The sequence below is a fragment of the Rousettus aegyptiacus genome, unplaced genomic scaffold, assembly GCF_014176215.1.
Source record: "Rousettus aegyptiacus isolate mRouAeg1 unplaced genomic scaffold, mRouAeg1.p scaffold_m13_p_13, whole genome shotgun sequence".
In the NCBI taxonomy this organism is placed as follows: Eukaryota; Metazoa; Chordata; class Mammalia; order Chiroptera; family Pteropodidae; genus Rousettus; species Rousettus aegyptiacus.
The window spans coordinates 47857690-47877938 of NW_023416288.1; the positions used below are offsets into that span (position 1 = coordinate 47857690).

At 49.8% G+C, this 20249-nt stretch overlaps 1 protein-coding gene across 6 annotated transcripts in view; it reads right to left on the reverse strand.

Moving 5' to 3' along the window:
• Positions 1 to 20058, reverse strand: part of RBM33 (RNA binding motif protein 33) — an 86191-nt gene extending 66133 nt beyond the window's left edge. For 4 of the 6 annotated variants that reach the window (XM_036230611.1, XM_036230610.1, XM_036230608.1 and 1 more), the window contains exons 1-5: positions 19724 to 20058; positions 8369 to 8447; positions 7310 to 7358; positions 2625 to 2701; positions 428 to 740 (exon numbers count right to left, since the gene is read on the reverse strand). In XM_036230611.1, the coding sequence (XP_036086504.1) occupies positions 428 to 740; positions 2625 to 2701; positions 7310 to 7358; positions 8369 to 8447; positions 19724 to 19766 (561 nt within the window). In that variant the 5' untranslated portion in view covers positions 19767 to 20058. The remainder of the gene's footprint in view (positions 1 to 427; positions 741 to 2624; positions 2702 to 7309; positions 7359 to 8368; positions 8448 to 19723) is intronic. The other 2 variants (XM_036230613.1, XM_036230609.1) reach the window with 1 other exon arrangement.
• Positions 20059 to 20249: the final 191 nt, after the last annotated feature.

The following is a 20249-nucleotide window of genomic DNA, read 5'->3' on the forward strand; positions in this document are numbered from 1 at the left end:
TGAATGAGCAGGACATCAATCACTCCGGAATATTAGCACCGTAAAGATGTCTTTAGCAGGTCAATAATCTTTTCACCTTCGAAGGACTTTATCAGATCTGGTCTGAAGCCTGGATGAAAGCTCCGCATTAAGCACTCCTAACCACTGACAGAGCATCTCAGCCACACAAAGCCAGCCGCTTCCTGAGGGCGCAATCCTCAAGGTCACGCACCCTGCAGCCTTGCAGAATGACAAAGGAGCATTACCTCTGGCCAAACAAGCTGTCAACACAAACTTTGTCATAGCTCAGATAAAGAAACTGGCAGACAGTGATAATAAGGTCTAATTTCCCTCCCTCCCGAGGGAGGTAAATAGATTTCAAATCAGTCTAGAAACCTGGACCCTGGCAGCCATGTTATCTTCGGCCACACAAAGGAGAAGGACTCACTGTGAACTCGTCTAAAGGCTCATTGATCTCGATGTCTAACACCTCGTCACTGTACAGCGGCTCCTCCTCCGGCTCCTCCACGTACTCCATGTGGCCTTCGGTCAGCGTGGCGTCGTGGCCTTCGTACTGTCCTTCCTCAGGGTACTCGTGAGCGTACAGCTCGGACCCGTCGGATTTGTGATAGACGAGTTCATCCTCTCCTTGCTCGTACTCGGACTCCTGTTCTCCAGACTGGTCATTAGCGCTGTCGGACAGTTCGAATGATGTGACCATGCCGGATGTGGCATTCAGACTAACGGTGACATCCTGAGAACTAGAGAGGACAAAAAGACAAGGACAGGCACCCACTTAGAGTAGAGCTCAAAACCAAGTCATTCCACAAACTAACGGTTAGGAAGGCTCACGCCCCGCCCGGGGAGAGGTCGCTCCGGTCCTGAGGAGCACACTGACCCCAGCGTGACGGCGCGGAGCTCGGTGCGGTGCCCTGAGCCCGCACAGGCCTCCCCTGTGCGCGGCGCCCCACCGTCAGCTGCAGGTTGTGTGACCAAGAGCATCGGATGGACCGCTCGGGAAACGGGTGTGACGAGGGCACGTTCGGGACTGAACGCGAACAGCGGCACTTCCTCCTAACAACCGCAAGGAAAAGCGGGGCCTCCGCTCTTCAAGATTCGAAAGTACAAATAGGAGCGTTACTCTATAGACGGAAAATCATCAACAAAATTTTAAGAATAATATATTTTCTTCTTAAAAATCTATGGCACGAATGATAACTTGCTGCTTAAAAATCAAAATAGTATACATTTCGGTGTTCAAATAAATTAAATTTATACTAGTCACAAATGTCAAAAACTTAGTTCCTAATTTCTGAGTAAAATAACAGGTTTTTAAAACTGAAAAAAAATCATATTCCACCTATTAAGTCACGAAAGCTAAATATCAACAATAAGATGCAAGATAACATTTAAAATGCAAGGTTTTGAAAATATCCGTCCCAAATCTTAAGTATCCGATCCTAAGAACAACAACAAAAAAATGAATATGCCATGTAGTCATGAAGCTATTATGTGGCTAAAAAACTCCAAAGGTATATTTCAAGGGCAATTTAACTCGAAAGATCAAAATATCTTATTGTCAATGAATGGAATGGGGAAACTTAAATACCTGACAGAATAAATTAATTTAAAACTGTCTTTTTACCCATAATAATGATTTTTATGTTAGAAAACCTGTTACAAATCCATAGCTCAATAATGGCATAAATTTGTTAATTACATTTATAACCAAGAGTCTGTATTTCCATGATGTTTCCTCATAAAGTTGAAAAAATTACTCCGCCTACCAGAGTATAAAAAAAAGTAATCTTTCCTCTTCTTACAACAGAGCTTACAAAGTCAACAACAGAAAGATAAGCATTATTGCTACAGGCTGAATGTGCTGAATCCAAATTCATGTGTTGAACCCTAACCCCCAATGGGATGGTGTCTGGAGGGGAAGGCTCTGGGAAGTGGTTAGGTCATGAGGGTAAAGAGCCTTATAAAAGGGACCCTGAAGAACCCCCTCACCCCTCCCACCTTGCGGACACAGACAGAAGCCACCGCTTATGGATCAGAAAGTAGGTCCTCACTAGAACTTGCCCTTGGACTTCTAGCCTCCAGAACTGTGAAAAATAAATTCGTTGTTTAAGCCACCTGGTTTACGATAGTTTGTTACAGCCACCCGAACTGACTAAAACAATTATATTCAGATAGTCAGCTGGAGTCTAAAGTATGACATAAAGGATTTCCCAAAACGGCAACTCAGCAAACCGACAGAAACTATCTAGAATGAAAACGGAAGCAGCAGCATCAAACTGCAATGAAGGACATTAAGAGTCCAAGGTCACTGCGCCCGCCCAGACAGAGCGGTCCTTTAAGGGGCGGCACACGCCTGCGCTGAGCTTTCTTACAACCTGCACTCAACAGAGCTCGCGGGGGTCATTCAACGCAAGACCTACACTAATTTTAAACATTTACCTACTTATAAGAATATATATGTGGCTTCCGCATCAGAGTAATATTGATATCCCATTTAGAATATAATCATATGTTAAAAATAACTATCAATTATACCCATTATAATTCTAAGTCACAAACAGTTCCGATCAATTTAAAGAACATTTTTAATGCGCTAATAATAATAATAATAATGAAAAAAATACCTGAAATTTTCTTCGTCTTCATTATCACTCTGTAACAGGTCATCGTTCAGCTCCTCATCTGACAAGTCCGACTGATTCTAATCAAAATAAGAAGCCAAGTTAATGAACACAACTTCCATAAAAACACTTATTACAAAAGTGCAGAATCACGTCGACTGGCTTGTTTGGGACATTTGTTATTAAAACAAGTGACACACAGAAAGTTTTCTCAGTTTGAGAAAGCCAGTGACAATCGAGAAATCCCAATGCGGCATACTAACTACCTCCGACTAATTCTTAGATGGACGGTCAAGTATGGAAGCAGTGAAATCTTAAGGATACCATTTTTTTCGTGTCTTTTTATACACACATGAAAAAAATGGTATCCTTAAGACTTTACTAATTTTAACACTGCTGGTATCCAAAATCTAAAGACTTTATGAACAAAAAAGAGGGGAAATGCAATGTTAGAAATCTAGGTAGATTTTAGATAACTGGATCGTCAAACTGAAATAAGGGACTAAAATAAAATTGATACAGATGACACACGGAAATAAATACGACTAGTTCAGGTCCTCGGTCCTGTTCCTGACAGGCCTGTGCATTCATCATATCAGTAAATAGAGAAAGACTGGTGATTTTGTCAACCTGTGAAATTTCTATAGTTCCAGGCTTTAAATTAAATATATACCAGTCTCTGGGGGGGTACTTTGCACTTTCTTTCTTTGGTATATGTAAATTACCACTCTCCCTTCAAAAGACACAAGTCCCACTCCGCCACACATACATTAGAGAAGAAAAGTAAAGACAGGAAGACTTGATTTTCTACTTAAAGATGAAGCAAATGAGCAGTCTTCTCCCAGTATTTTATAGCTCATGAGGTTTCTCAAGCTTGTACTTTCTTCATTATAGTATTTTTGGTATAGGCCAAAAATATACCAATCTCATGTCCTCATTAGTCCAAAAGGACTCCACCTAATCAATGACATTAAAGTAAGATGTAAAAAAACAGACCGTGTAGTTAGTTTACTTGAAGAAGGGAGGCTGGATCTGTATGAACATGAAACACTACTTAATAGACTCGAAATGAAGTTTCTCCTGGCCCCCCCTAACCTGTCATCCAAACTAGGCCCAGGCTAAGTGACCGCAGAAGCCATCAACAAGACTGAGCCAGGTCTGCCTAGGTCTAGCTACCCGATTCATTAAACAAAACCACAGGAAATCTTTAAAAATCAACCATTCAATGAAGCCAAGTATCAAAGCCAAGTATCATTCAATAAGAGCCTGCTTCCATGAGTTTTTAGTTCAACTTTTGTGTCAGAAATCAGTGAACCAACAAATAATTCACCAAACGGAAGCAGGAATGTATGTGGCAATGGCCCTTGGTGGTGATGAATCTCACTTGAGTCCTGCAGATTCACTTTTCTGTGTTGACTCTGAACGTGATGAGAACCAGACTTCCTGACAGCTGGAGTGGAGAGTCAGCCAACGCCCTTCAGGCCAAAACTGATTATCAACTGCATGTCAGCGAACCGGGGGAGCCGGTTTCAGGGGCGGGGCGGCTGGGAGGGCTTCCCTCGGGACGGTCTGCGGGAGTGGGGCACACAGAACCTAGGGAGGAGGAGACAGTGGCCACAAATGCCGGGGAACCCTTCACCCAATCCCGAGCCGCTAGGGCACGCCTCCCCCGGGGGGAAGCAGCCTGCGCCCCACCGCCCTGAGGCCCCTGACCCCGGGACGCAGGACTACACAGGGAGCAGGAGCTGAGAGACTAGGGGGTGGGGTGGGGGGTCCCCAGCCATGCCCAACACTGAAGGGACACTGGGTGGCCAGAGGACCGGGCCAGCGCCAGCTGCTGCAGGAGGAAGGCAGCGCAGCTCGGGGTGACAGCGGACGGCCCCTGCGTCGCCCTCGCCGCGTCGGGGTGGCCTGCTTCCTCTCCCGGCCGCGCCCTTTCATCTTTAGCCCATGTTTAAAACGTGACCCTAACACCCTACCCTCTTGACACAGATGGCCTTGTCCTCAAGCAGCCCCTGACAGTCTGACACGTTTGCTACACTCAGTCCGTGGTTTTCAGCGACGCGGGCCAGCCACATCTCCCGCCCGCCCGCAGCCCGGGAGTGTCTCTCCAGGCCGAGCAGGAAAGACGCTGCAGACAGGCGGCCCGTGTCCCCATCCCGAGGAGCTCCAGTCACAGACCCAGAACAAGACACTCGCTAATGAACACCTGACGAAATATCCGCTCGTCAGAAACCAAACGAACACAGAGTAAACCAATGAGAAATCATTTCTCATCGACCTCAGGGCCGAAGAGTTTAAAAGTGCTATCAAAGCCGAGGAACGGGAAAATGCAAGACACGTTCCCAAAGTGCCGCTAGGAATAGGTGCGATCATTCTGGAAAGCAACCTGGCAGTGTGGGATGAAAACCTTAAAAACACCTAGCCCCTCGGGCCAGAAGTTCCCCTTCACGGAAATCCCCGAAGAAAAGAATCCCAAGAGCACAGTAAGCTCTGAACATGCAAACGGCGTGTGGCGCCTGAAGTCTGCTCGGGGGTGGGGGCGACAGCGCCGGGACCTCCAGCCCGACGGCCCGACGGCCCGCGGCACGGCGCAGGCGCGCGGGGCGCTGTCTGTTGCCTCTTCTTTTGCACATGCTTAAAATTTTCCAAAAAAAAAAAAAAAAGGGTTTTTTTCCTTTAAAAATCCAGAGCTGGAAACAACCCCCTTGCACATCGAAATGGCTAGGTACACTGAAGTCCACACAAACAATGAAAGAGGACGTAGCTGTTATAAAATATCTTAAAATAACACTTTATGACAAAGGGAAAATGCCAACGCTAAAATAAAAGGAGTAATGTTTTATATATATTGTATTTAATGTATATTTAAAAACACATGGAAAAAGAATAAAAGGAAACATGGCAAAATTTCAGTCATAAGGGTTTATATCTACTTTTCCATTATTTCTTTTTTAATATATTTGAATCTTTTGACTCCTATAAAGTACAATATATTTATTTTACCCCAGGAAAGAAAGAGAGGAGTAGCCGCTGTTCCGAATTAAACCTCCAGAGTGTCCAAGGCGAACGAGAGCCCTCCCGCCCAGGGCCGGAAAGGTGGACGTCACTCGCCCGGCCTATTCCATCCGAAACGGGAGCGAGTTGCAAAAGCCAGCCAGTTCAACACAAAAAAGGGAAGGCGACTCGCCCAGGACAGGCAGCACGACTGTCCAAACCAATCGGTGCTTCTCCACCGGCTGCAGAGTCCTGGCCAAGGAGACGGGGACATGCCCGCCCCAAGGGGCGACCAGGGCGAGTGGCACGGACGCCGGGGGAGAGACACGGCAGGTGGCCCGGGCCCGGGCCCAGCTTCGTGGAGGACGACTCACTGCACCTGAACGAGTGGCGTCTGACCCGTCCTCTCCTCGAAAGCATCTTAAACGGTTACACACAGCAGTGGCCGCGTCAGGATGGCGGGGCCCCAAGGACAGGGAGGGCACTTCAAGGACGCGCACACCACCTCGCCTGTGACCAGGACACGGGAAGGACCAGCCCCGGCACCCCGCACCGCACCGCGCGGATGGCACCCTGAGGCCAGAGCACGAGCCCCCGGCACGCGGGGCGCACTCGCTTCGCCGTCAGTTCTGCCGACGTGTCCCCGTTTAACGTGAGACCGAGATTTACGGGCAACTAAAGAAATTCTTACTCAGAGCTCCAGGCAATGGCAGAGCCACTTACGGGAGGAAAGGATGGGGTAGGCCCCCACCGGGCCACCTGTAGGCTGATGGTGCGGTAAGAAACAGGACACACCGAGGCAAGTGGTTTCGAAAGACTCCTATGACGGATTCTGCATCAGAGACGACAACGCTCGCAACGCAACACGGCAATTCCACGAAAATGGCAGAACGGGCACGTCTCCTAGCGCGAAGTCATAACTACATCACAGACGAGATTAAGAGCAACCTAATCAAATCCGATAAACCAGACGAATGGCGTGACCTGATCACCTGAAGTACAAAGAGCGCGAGCGTGACCGCAGACCTATCTTAACATCTGATGAGAAGAGTAAGTGCTTCTGAACTGTTAATAAATAAAAACTTTAGTATTTCACTTTAATCCTAGGCTTTTTATTTCTACTTTTAATGTATGTTCTATAATGTTCAAACTATATTGGTAGAGTGATATATCCATGTATACACACAATATGTAAATACACACAAGAGATGATAATTTCTTCAAAGTTTTTACTTGATCGAAAAGGTTTAGAGATATCTACATTAGGTTTTAGACTTTTATTCTTATTTATCTGTGTATTTGAGTAGGTTTATCTTTAAGCTTGTCTCTGAATGCTCCCAAAAAGTGAATTCCGGATGCAGCATGCCAAATATGAACCTCTAACTAGCAGGCTCCTCACCAGGGCAAGTGGCAGTTTGGTGTTACTTACACAATCGATACCTGCTAAGAGCCTTGGACACAGCAGGAACCGAAATATTTGCTTCGAAGAATTTACTGTTTGGACTCTACGTTACCAGAGAACTTACTCATAAACAGTCAGCTCTCTATGCATTTAAAAAATAATTCAATTCACAAAATTTTAATCTATACCGAACTTTCCAGTAATGTATCCCACACATAAAAAGTATTCCCACATGTTAAGTGTAATTAAATGGCTGTCATTTAGTTTCAGGGATGCTCATATTTCTTACCTTTTTGCCAGAAAGCAAATCTTCTCCAAGTAAGTCATCTTCCAGTTCACTGGGGAGAAAGAAAGGCCTGCCATGTATTATCCCGGTTACACTGGAAAGTGTGCAGATCACTGGGATAGCTTCCCGGGACTTCAGGAGAGTGTTCATGTTATGTCTGCTATACTTTCCTTTTTCTTTATTAAGAACGAAAACTTACTTTCGAATACACAGGTAACACCGGTCCTTTCAGTATGAGGCTACGATGCAGGAGGTGGCTCCCGCTAGACTTCTAACCTCAGTTTTCACCTCGATATGAGATCTCATTGTTCTGGACCCGTTCACTAATCAGTCAAACAATGAACTATAAAAATATCTATGCTTTCTCCTACCTTTAAAAGTCTACGCTGAACCAGGAAAAGATGCCCCGCATCATTAACTGGGAACGTCAAACAGGAGAAGCACGGCGAGGCCACTGCCACTCACGGGGCGGCAGAAACCACACACCGCAGAGCACGGCGCTGACGCGGCCGTGCGAGTGAAGCACGGGGACTGAGGGGCTCATCTCACTGTGACGCGGAAGTCACAGTGGCGTCCTGCAATTTTCCCGTCAGCGTGTTTGTGTTCTGAAGTGATGGGGAACAAGTTTTCTCATATTGAAATAGCAGCTCTTAGCGGATCATTACTTTTCTTATACTTTCAGACTGTGTGTGTGCGCGCGTGTGCGCGCGTGTGCGCACGCTCCTAAACGGATATATCTTCGTATTCACTAGTGATCAGAGAAACGCAAACCCAAATTACAGTGAGACACCATTTCATACAAACCGACACGGCAGAAATCTGACAGCTCTGGGTGTGTGTGCCCCCCAACCTGCCGCGCCGGCCCCGCCGGCAGCACCCCGGCATACGGCGCAGGCCAGGCCCGGAGCGGGAGCCCCCCCGGACGCCCCCCGCCACCCACGCGGTGGGCCCCGCCGGCAGCACCCCGGCATACGGCGCAGGCCAGGCCCGGAGCGGGAGCCCCCCCGGACGCCCCCCGCCACCCACGCGGTGGGCCCCGGCGGCAGCCGGGAGCTTCCCTACCTGTCCCAGTCCTCATCGGCCGCTCTCCTCCGCCAGGACCGCTCTGCGCCGGGCTTGTCAAACTGGTCGAAGTCGTCATCTGTGAGGGGGAGGCAGAGGGTCAGTCTCGGCAATTAAAACAGACACGTCGCGACAGTCAAACACTGAAATGATTTTTTTTTTTTGAGGGTTCCCAATAGGATATCTTAAAATACATAAGTTTCCTGTGTAACAATTATAAAAACTTTACTCATTTTTAATAATTAAGAAATTTTAAGTACAAAGCTACTCAAAGAAAATCAACTTATTAAACATTATTAGGCATGAAAAAGTCACTAATAAAAGTTTTCTTAAATCAGAAATTATAAAACACTTTTACAAAATGATTTGAGTTTATTTTGACTACAACTATGTAAAAGGAAAAAACTGCTGATTTGCTAAAAGTTAAACTTTTATAATACTTTTCGTAATCTTGATACTCAACAGAGCCCTAACGTCGGGAAGCCGGGGACGCAGAGAACTGCTGAGTGGCGGGAGCGGCCGGACCCCGCGCAGTCAGTCGACCCCTGAACACCGCCGGGGTCGGGGCGCCGCACCGCACCGCGCAGACGGAAACCCACGCGGAACCTCTGACTATACATGGCCATGCCTTGGTCTCCATGGGGGAGGGGCTCCAGGACCCCCTCCCCCGACACCAAAGCCCTCGCCCGAGTCCCTGACGCGCACCACACAGATGGAGCCCTGGGACGGAGCCCTCTGCGACTCGCGTCCGCGGCTCCTCCCAGCAGATCGCGAACCTGGCCTTCAAGCCACAGCTGGCCGACTCCGCGGACCTGAAACCCGGGACACCGGGCACCGCCAGCACGTTTACCAAAACAACCTGCATGTCCCTGGACCCCGCAGCTCAAACCCGTGCAGCTCCAGGGCCAAGCTAAACTTCTAAATGCTCCGGCTGCCATGTTGAAAATGTAAAAACAAACATGAGTTTAACAAGTGAAATTTTAAAACACATTTTATTTAAACCAGTATATCCAAAAAAGCATTACGGCATGTAATCAGCACAAAAAATATTAATAAGACATTTTACACTTTTCCCACATTAAGTGTATATTTCACACACACACAGCACATTCTGTATCTCATCTTTAAATCTATTTTTATTACTAGGAAAATCAAAGAACTGGAATTAAAGTGTTTCATCTTAGATGCACGCGGAGCGAAGAGGCTTGAGAAGCAGCAGCGAGCAGCAGACGCCCCCAGGAGAGCCCCCCTAGGGGAGCCAGATGTGTCCCCAGGAGAGCCCCCCTAGGGGAGCCAGATGTGTCCCCAGGAGAGCCCCCCTAGGGGAGCCAGGTGTGTCCCCAGGAGAGCCCCCCTAGGGGAGCCAGGTGTGTCCCCAGGAAAGCCCCCCTAGGGGAGCCAGGTGACATACACATCGGTGATGACCGCCACTTTTCCGGCCTAGAGCTGTAATTAACCAGGGAAGTTCTGCGAGGTCGCCACACCAGTGCGCGCCCTGTGGCGGCGGACAGGACAGGGCTTCCTTCGAGCCCCGGCGGGAGACACGGGGGACGCAGTGTCCCTGAGGAGCTCACCTTCCAGCACAAGAGCACGAGGGCCTGCCTGCCACTCCCTGCAAAACTGGACAAGTCATTCTTAATCAAACGACTGCTTAAAGTGTCCAGAATCGGTGCTAAAAACATGCAGCAAATACAGAACACTTGTTCAAGACACCCGCTCGGATCCGGTGAGAACACCTGCGGGGACCCGTGTTCTGAATGGACCCCCCGCCGCCCGCGCAGCGGCACGCGGCCTCTCTGCGCGCCTCGCCCTGCCCGACGGCCCGGCACTGAGGCCAGGTTCTGGGTGAGGGCGAGTGACATGCACGGGCTCCCTTCTTTCATCCGGGCCCCACCGTGGCACAGATACTACTGGGACACGGCTGGGCTGGGGGTTTCAAACCTTGAGAGGTAAGCCCAGACCTAGGGCGCCTGCCCAACCTCCCCTTGCCCCCGCCACCCAGGTACTCAGCTCCTCAAGTAAGAGTGTCAGAGACAAGTACCCCGCTGTCCCCGCCCACAGCACACGAGCATGCCGAGGGGAGGGGGAAAGCAAGCCTTCGGACAACAGAGAGCTCCAAAACTCTGGAACTGAAGCCCAAGGTGCTCTCAAAAAGGCGAGGGTCTTGGAGAGAGGCGAATGGAAGAGTCACTGGAGACAAGGCCTGCACTCCAGGCTACCTGGTGTGCTAGGGAGAAACGGAGAGGCGGGCGGGAAGGGCCCTCGCGTGGGTTAGAACGGACCTCGGTCATTGGCCTCAGACCCCAACCACTCAAAGGGGCCTGAAACTGACTGGATCATTCTGTAAAGCAAAGCAGACCCCAGAGCACTGTAAAAGGTGTGGGCGGAGAGACAGACAGAGCCCTGCCAAACCCTGCCAAACCCCGCCAGCCCAGGGCGACTGGGCAGGCCAAGGCTGCAGCCCGAGGGCTGAGATCAGAGGCTACACAGTGCTGGGGGCGGGAGAGGATAGGGACAGACTTCCCAGACAACCTGCCCAGTCACCAAGCAAGCAAACAATAATAAACCAAGGGGGCAGGGGGAGACCAGCAACCAGAGATGATATATTATCCGAAACGTCCAATCTCCAACAAAAAAGAATTATAAGACATGCAAAGACACAGGAAAGTATAACCCGTAACCCAGCAGAAAAAGAGCAGGCAGCAGAAACTGCCTTTGAGAGGGCCAGGTGTCAGATTCGACAGGAAAAGACAAATTTAAAGAAACCATGATTAAAGAACTAAATGAAGTCGTGACGACAATGTTGCATCAAACAGACAATCTAAAAAAAAAAAAACACAGAAACAGAAATTCTGAAATTGAAAAACAACAAAATGGAAAATTCATAAAGGAGCTCAACAGTAGATTTTAACTGACTGACAAAAGAATTTGTAGGCTTGGAAATAGACCATAAGAGATTATCCAATATATAAAAAAAAAAAAAAAAAAAAAAATGAAGAAAAATGAAGAAAAATGAACACAGCTTCAGAGAAATGTGAGACACCGCTAAGAACACCAATACATGTGTAATCGAAGAACAGAAAATAAGGAGAAAAAGAAGCAGGGGAAAAATATTTGAATTATAGCTGAAAACTTCCCAAACTTATTGGTATATATTAATCTACACATGCAAAAAGCTCAACAAACTCAAGGTAGAACATAGAGATTCACAAACACACGTATCATAGTCACGCTATTTCAGAGATGAGGAGAAAACCCAAAAAGAAAACTGCAGTAAGATCGACAGCTGATTCCCCAGAAACAATGACATCAGAGGCATATACAAAGGGCTCAAAAAAGCAATTCTATACCCAGCAAAACTATCGAAAAGGTGAAATAGGCATTCAGAGATAAACAAAACCAGAAGAAATATGTTGTCACTCTCTGTAAAAATAAATGATTCTCTGTAGTTGACTACATTGTGTGTCCCCAAAAGACAAACTGTGAGTGGAACCCAAAACCTGTCCAAGGAAACTGGATATAAAATAATTCCAAAATAAGGAAATACAAGTTACGCAAAAACTCTAACGAGAACTGAGGTCACGAAACCTGTATTCTTCATCTGTTTGACAATTGTTTCTTGTGCATCTAATGAATGCCAGGCATTGTTCTAAACACTCAGCATACAGGAGTGTACAAGATGACAAACACCTCTACCCCTGGGTAGGTTAGAGTGGGACAAACAATAACCCCAACACACACATTTGCGATCTAACTTAAGGTCTTTATAGGAAAGTAGAGCAGGAGGGTAAAGAAGACGGGAAATGGGGAGGGGTGTGAGCAGGACCCGGGCATCGGCGCCGCATGCGACACAGTGCAGACTGCTGCCTCCGGACGCTCTGGCCAGGAACGTACAGCGATTGAACAGCTGCCCGAGGGGCTGTCTATGGACGAGAAAGGCTGCGTGTTTGGGATTTTGCCGCGGGAGCAAGCGGACCGTGGGCAGGTGTGTGCGACGAAAGGAAAAGTGACCCAGCAGGAGGGTGAAGCCGGTAGGAATCGTCCCTGAGTGAGCTCGTTACAAGGCGGAGTGCCGGGACGCCGAGCGCACGAGTAAATTCGTGGGAGTCAGGAGGACAAGTCTGTGGCTGAAAGGTAAGAAGCGGAGACCTCTACTTTCTCAAGAAGAAAGAAATCTCATCCCCTGACACCAAGGAAACAGGGAAATTTAAAAAGTAATTCAGTGACAAAATGCTACGGCAGCAGACGGAAACGGGAAAACACAGAATCCCCCAAAGGAGTCAGGAATGCTTGTGACCGGGGGCAACTTCGTTCCTGGACGAGGTCCGTCAAGCGAAGACCACCGCTGAGGAGGCAGAAGGCAAGAACACACTTTCTTCCCTGGACCATGGGATGTAAAAGGGACAGGGAAAGAACCATGACTCAAGGCCCCAAGGGCGAAGAGCCCCGAGCCCGTTTCCACGCTTACGCGCCCTGCAGGCCCCTCCCTTCTGCTCTCCCTCAGCACGGAGGCAACACGCCTGCCACGCTGAGCAGAACCGAGAGGACAAAACGTGTCCCCGACAGTCCCACGCCGTAAACGAAGAGCAGCACATCCCCGAAGGCCGGGGGAAGACGAGCTCCCAGGGACAAGAGTGGCCAGTGCCCTCGCCTGGAGACTCCTTCCAGGCAAACCTGGTACTCGACATTCCGGTCTAATGAGCGAGTCCGCCAGACGGCTGTAATTCTCTTATTTCGCATTCTCACAGGAACCTGGAACTCAGATTGGAATCTCTACAGCGGATTAGCTCGGAATAAGGTTCTAGCAACTGTCTGGTCCAACGGTCAGCAAACAAACTACAGTCCCAGGCCACCTGTTTTTGTCCAAATTTGACTGCTGCCTGTTTATGTAAATAACATTTACTGGGACACTGCACGCCAACTCCGTGACATGTTGTCTGCGGCAGCGTTCAAGCTGCAGGGGCAAAGCAAACTGCCGCAGAAGCCTCCTGATCTGCAGAGCCTGAAATATTTACCCGCTGGCCCTTTACAAAGTTCGCCAATCTCTGCTCGACTCTAAAGGTCCAAACCTACTCCCGTTTGCCTCAACACCATTCTCATGATCTGAATCAGTAACAGAGTCAACAACCCGTATTTTACGGGCAAGGAAATCCAGGCCCTTTATTTAAACAGCAACCAGAAAAAGAACCAGGATAATGTTAAGAACTCTGAAAGTGAGCATATCAGCCCTACAGTAAAACTATCGAATTCTGAGTCACCAAGCAAAATTTTCAGAAGGAGTCCCTGTATCGTGTTGCTTGAAAAATAACTTGTAGTCACTGTTTAAAAGCTCTCATCTGGGCCCTAACACGGCCTTCGGGTTTTGTTCGTGCATAGTGCACAAGGTCATCTGTCTGCCACCGCCCTCCCCTTCCTGTGCCGGGAAATAAATCACCACGTCCTGAGGGAGGGCGGGACTCTCCTCCCACCACAGACGTCGTCACAGCTAGACCATCGACTGCCCCTTCTCAGACACCGGGGTGTCACCATCACGACTTAGAATCGAAAGGAAATCACACCATTTCTTTTCCCAAGAATGGAGACCCTCTTTTCAGCAAGTTAAACCTTCTAGAATCCCAAAGATCAGCTGCTGAGTTGGAGAAGTTCACAGGAAGAAGTGTCAAGGGCAGGGAGAACGTCCTCCCACGGACCAGGCAACAGGGGCGCGGCCCGGGCCCTCCCCGGGCGCCTGACTCGGGGTCCGCGGGGCGACACCCAGGAGGCGACAGTCACAACTACCACACCGCGCCCCTCGGGCGGCGCAGGCAGGGCGCACACAGGCAGAGGGGAGGCTCTCAGAGGTCGGGGCGCTCCTGAAAACCGCGCGTCGCGCCTGGACTCCCAAGGGCTGCCACGGTGTGCGGCGGCTTCCCTGTCCCAAGACCGTCAGAAGTCAACACGCCCAGCGCTGCAGGCCGAGACGGCCCACGGGAGCCTCCCCAGTGTTCAGAGTCACGGGGCTCCGGGCCGGGCCCTACACCAGGCCGAGATGACCGAAAAGGCCGTGCTGGGCGCCGCGCTCCAGCCTTGACGGGGCTGGCGAGAAGCTGGCGGCCCTTCTCAGCGGGAGCGCGCGGTGTGCTCCGCCTGCCTGCGCGACGCTGCCACCCCGGAGCCCCGCGCCGCGGAGGGCGGGACACGGGCTTCCCTGCACCCTGGCGGGCTAGCCCTGGACGTTATTTTCCCATTTAATCCGTCCCCAAATCCTCCCGTCGCACACGTGAAGACTGAGACTAACCAAAGTTAGTAAATGGCAAAACCAGATTTTAAACTCGGGTCTGCCAAGTACGGTGCTCTTGAATTTCTCCAGGAAACAACTGTAGTAACACCCCCTCTGATTTCCCACACAAACACTGGAGAGCAGCCACAAGTTCCTGGACGCTCGCCGCGGATCGCTCATTCATGGGACCAGCTGAAAACCACGCAGGCGGAATCGCTCTGAAGTCCAGGTTCCGATCTGGTGGCTACAAGACACGTGCGCTCTTTGAATTATCTGTTACGTTTTTTTTTTTTTTTAACTGACCTAGTTACCAACATTTTAAAAACAGAATTATATTACCGGAGTTCCATCTGCTCTCAAAAAAAGGGGAGAAACTACCAAATGAACTAAAACAGTGCACCTACGCTCAGCCGAACCTCGATCAGCTAAAGACAAACAGCAGCTGACCAAAAGGAACAACGGTGCTGTATCCACAAGAAAAAATTAAGAGGCCGGGGCGGCCACAGAGCCTGTCTAGGAGGAAGCCTCCGAGCCGTGGGAGGCCTGGCCCTGCCCCCGGGTCGCAGAGCCGCCGGCTTCTGCCCTTCTCCAGTCTTCCACATCCCAACCCTTTCTTTAATCTGTGAACTACCAAAGTACCTCGACTTCCCAAAAAATCTCAAGGAACTGTCTCATCACTCTTATTTTATATATGTGTATATATATGTATACACACACGCGCGCACGCGAAGGATTAAAATCCAATAAGTTTTCCCAAAGGTAAAACAGAAAAAAGGTAGAAACACAATATTAAGAAAATTTCCTAGAACTGAAGGATACATATGTCCAGACTAAAGTGTCCACCAAAAGCACATCACGATGAGTACAAAAAGACCTCCGCGAGGACATTTTAGAAGACTGGAGAAGAAGGAAAAGGCCACATACAAATGATAAGGAATCGGAATGTCATCGGACTTCTCAAGACCAGAACTAGAAGCCAGAACTCGACATGGCAATACCACCGAAAATCTAAGGAAAATGCATTCAAATCTAGAATTCCAGACCCAACGAATCATCACTCAACTAAAATAAAGCAAGAATTTGCTCAGACATGCATGGGTCTCAAAAAATTTGCCCTCAACACACCCATTTTTAGAAGCTGAAGCATTCAACTTTACATTAATAAATTTGAAAATATATAACATAAAGATTAACTTTTCCAGAAAAAGTCATCAAAATTGACCAGTGAATTTAAAAAGTAGGGCAATAACGATAGAAGGAAAAGTAACTTAAAGAGGCGCCAGACCCAAAGGCTTTGCAGACAAGAATTCCTCCAACATTTAATAAAGGAATTTTTACGCTGTTCCAGAAAACTTCACAATTCACGCTAGGAAGCCACCCTCAACATAAAAAACAGGATAGTACATGTGCACACACAAATAGAAAGGAAGAAAAGTATAAGCAAACCTCTCTATGATCATAAGTAAATTCTGAAATGAAATCAACAATATAGTAAAAAAAAAAAAAAAAAAACACGCGAAACAAGATTTTGGATCCAAGAGTGCAAGGTGGGTTCCTCACCGGAAATCCATCAATACGCTACATCACACTGAGAGATTAAAGAAGGGGCCTCACGGATCACCTCGACAGATCGGAAAAAGTATTTGATAAAAATTAAAGATCCAACTCAAAACAACAAACTTTCTTCAGTAAACAAAAAACGATCAGAAATCTACAGCACATACCGTACTCAATGGCAAAACAGAAAAAAAAAATCACTCATTAAACTCAGAACAAGATAAGACGAAGATGCCTGCCGTCACTCATATCATTCAACATTATATTGGAGGGCTTGACAATGAATATTTCTAGGACAAGAAGTACCAGAAAAAGAAATAAGGTATAAATACTGGAATAGAAGAGTGCAGATCTAACTAGAAAATCTAAAGCACTAAAGTATTAGAACAAAGTTCCAATAAGCCAATTGTATATAATCCAATTACAAAAAATAAAAAATAAAATAAACCTTTTCTTATTTATCAGTAACAAATTTAAAAATGTAATAGGATAAAAAAATCTATGCAATCCATAATTACAACAAACAAAATATTAAGGAATAAAACTAACAAAAAAGAATTATATAAAAAAAATTTTACTAAAGCAAGTCCCCTAGGAGCAGGAATCTGGTCCATTCACTATGCACCCAAGCTCAGAGGTGAGTGAGAAGCACACAGTAGGTGCTCACTCAACGCCTGTCAGACGACTGACAGCCAAAAGACAGCCTGACGGAGACATTCTTATTCCTGGATGATAGAAACCATATTGTAAAAGTATCGATCATCCCAAAATTATGTTATAAACCAAATGCAGTCCTAATAAAAATTTCAGTAGGATTCTTTATAAAATATAGAGTTCTGAAGTTCATTTAAAAAAAAAAAAAAAGCACGGGACTAATCAAGTAATTTCTAAAAAAGAACACGCTGTTTAATACACACGCATACAATGAAGCAATAATTGTTTTCATTATAGATGGGAATTTAATATATTAGGAAGATGGAGAACACAATAAATCATATTAGAACTGTTAAAAGCCCCAAATTCACACCATACCCAAAATCAAATCCCACAAGGAATAAAAGCTAAATTTAACGCACAGAAGTATAAAATATTAAAACAAACTTATAAAAGGGGGGGCCATGATCCTAACATACTAGACAAAGAAGGCTTTAAAATAATGAGAAAAAAACCAATCACCCCAATTAAAAAAAGACAAATGACATAAGCAGGCAGAAAACTAAATACAACATATGAAAAGACAATTTCACAAGAGGTGGAGGGCTATGTAATTTACAACACTGACGCTATTTTTCTGTCTCTAGAGTATAATAAACTTTAAAAATCCTTAGAAAGTGTATGGAAAATGGGGTACTTTCATACATTACTAATGGGAGGATAAAGTGGTACCTGTCTTTTTGAGGACAACTTGAGAGTGGCCATCAAAATGTTATGTACCTTGTTGCATGGTACTTCCGCTCCTTGAGGTATCTACCCTCCAGAAATATTTGCTTAAGCATACCAATATTTGCCTTGCTTAAGCATAAATGATTAGTGTACATCTTCCACAGTAGTGAAAAATAAATAAATAAATGAAGTCCCCATCAGTAAGAAAATGGTTAGACAATCGACCAGCGGGGCAGCCACACCACGGCTACCTGCCATGGGAAGACCCCCAGGACCGGCTCCGGGGTGCAGGAGTGAACTGCAGAATACCGCACGGTTCTGTGCAGGCCACAAGAGGCCACACAGCTGCCAACGTGCAACTTACACATTCACGGGAAAGGGCGTAAAGCAGGGGTCCCCAACCCCGGGGTTGGAGGAGCCGGGCCTCACGGCAGGTGAGCGGCCAGCGAGCGAGCAAAGCTGCATCTGCATCTGCAGCAGCCGCCAGCGCCGCCATCACCGCCTCAGCTCCGCCTCAGATCGGCAGGTGTTGGATTCTCACAGGAGCACTGGTCCCAGAAGCCGGAAAGGCTGGGGACCGGTGGCATACGGGGATTCATAAAGAAAACACTTCATTCTTTAATTTGCTCATGTGTCAAATATCTGCTGCATTTACTACCTGCCAGGAACCTGGGATAAATGGCAGGCAGCATTCCTGTCCTCACGGGGCTGAGTAACATCACGAACTAGGACAAATGTGCTGAAGGAAACGCGGGAGCCGCAGAGGCAGGAGCTGGGCGGCGGGGGACAGGACCACTGGAGCCAGCCGCAGAGGGGCAGGCGACAGCATGGCCACCTCCGGCAGAGCCTGCGCCTGGGTGAGCAGCTGGCTTCAGCAGGAGCAAAGGGAAAGGGTAAACTCCAAAACATCAAGGGCGAAGCCTGCCGAACCCCCTAAAACAGCGATCCCCAAACTTCCGGGACTCCCAACTCATCGAAGACACCGAAACGCTTGTTTGCGTGGATTATATTCACCGATATTTAGTACGTTAGACGTTAAAAATGAGAAACTCGAAGGAGTGTGCGAGCGCACACTCCATTAGCCAGCCAGCTGTGTACTGATGTCCTCGCGTGTCACGCCGCCTCTGGACACCGGTGAGATGGCGAAGCAGGCAGGTGACGGTAGTGTCAGCCACGAAAACAGGGAGTTTGGACCCGAGTGCCCAGACAACACTCTGAGGACGATCCCCGCCCCCCCCCCCAAAAAAAACCACCATTTTGACACCGGAAAGTAAGCAACCGTATTTTCGGTTTAACTGGAAAGGCTCAGTTCTGACTCGCAGATCATCTGGCAAAAAGCGACATGCACCAGGTCACATTTCGAAGGCGACGTCTCTGCGCTCGTCCCTGCGCCGCCGTCCGAGTAGCGGTGCCCGCGCCGGTGCGGGGGCCGGACCTGGCCGCGGCGTCCCCGGGGACGCCACCAGGGCGGCCCGGAGTCAGCGGGGCTCCCCTCGCACCCCTGGTCCGTCCGCGCCTGGCCACCTACGGGTCTCCCGCGTCAGCGTTTCCGAATAATCAGAAAAGTCTCTCTCAAGTACTTCCCCGTAGCAAACCACCGTCAAGCGACAAAACGTGATTTCACCAGGAGGCGGCTGCGCCCGGCGTGAGGGCGCCGGGCCCCGTGCGAGCCGCTCACGGCCGCAGAGCAAGGGCCCGGGGGGCCGCCGCGGCGTCTGACGCGCTGCGTCCCGTTTCCATCTCCGAAGACGCCGCTAAGGACACACGAAGCGGGCGCGTCGGCCGAGGCGACGTGTGGAGGGGTCCGTCCTCCGCGAGACGCGGCGCCCTCGCACACGTGACGGTGCCCGCCGTGTTTCCGTGCGCAGCTCCGAACCGACCTGACCGTGTCCGCGCGACCCCGCCCTCGGCGACGACCCCCGCCCGCCCCCGGGGCGCGCGCGCGGCGGGGGCGCCGTCCCCGGCCCGGGGCCGGCCGGTCACCGCCCCCCGCCGGCCCCGCTCACGGGGCCCGATGCTTTGTGCGGACTCGAAGGCGGGGGGACGCCGAGCTCGCGGACAACCGCGATCGGGGCGCGGGGACGCGGCGACACGGCGGCTGAGGGGAGGGGCCCGGGGGCGCCCGGCCCCGGCCTCCCGCGGGCGGCCTCACGTACCTCCGGCGCCGGCTCCTCCGCCCGCTCCCAGGGCGGCCGCCATGGTGCTCGCTGGGCCCGGCTTCAGCCTCGCCCCACCGAGCCCGCTGGGGCGCCGCCGGGCCGGCCGGGGCCGCGGGACGCGCGGCCGGGGACGGCGGCTGGCGGGCGCTGGGCCAGGCCTGGGGAGGGCCGAGCGAGGCCGCGGGTCCGGGCCGCTCCGGCCCTGCTCCGCCGCAGGAAGAAAACAACAAACTACCGCAACATGGCCGCCGGCTCGCCCGCCGCCGCGGTGCACGCCGGGATGATGGCGGCCGGGAGGCGCCGGCGCCGGCCCTCCCCTCCGAGCTGCGGCCGCCCCACGCCGCCTCCGCGGGCCGCGGGCCGAGCACGGGCGGCCGGGGGCGACGGCCGCCGGCCGGGCTGCAGAAACCCAGGGGTGCGGGGCGGGCGCGGGGCGGGGCGCGGCGGTTGCCGGCGTCGGGCGGCCCGGGCGCTGTCGTAAGCGCTTTGCAGCAGCTGCGGCCGCGCTTTACGGCCGCCGCTC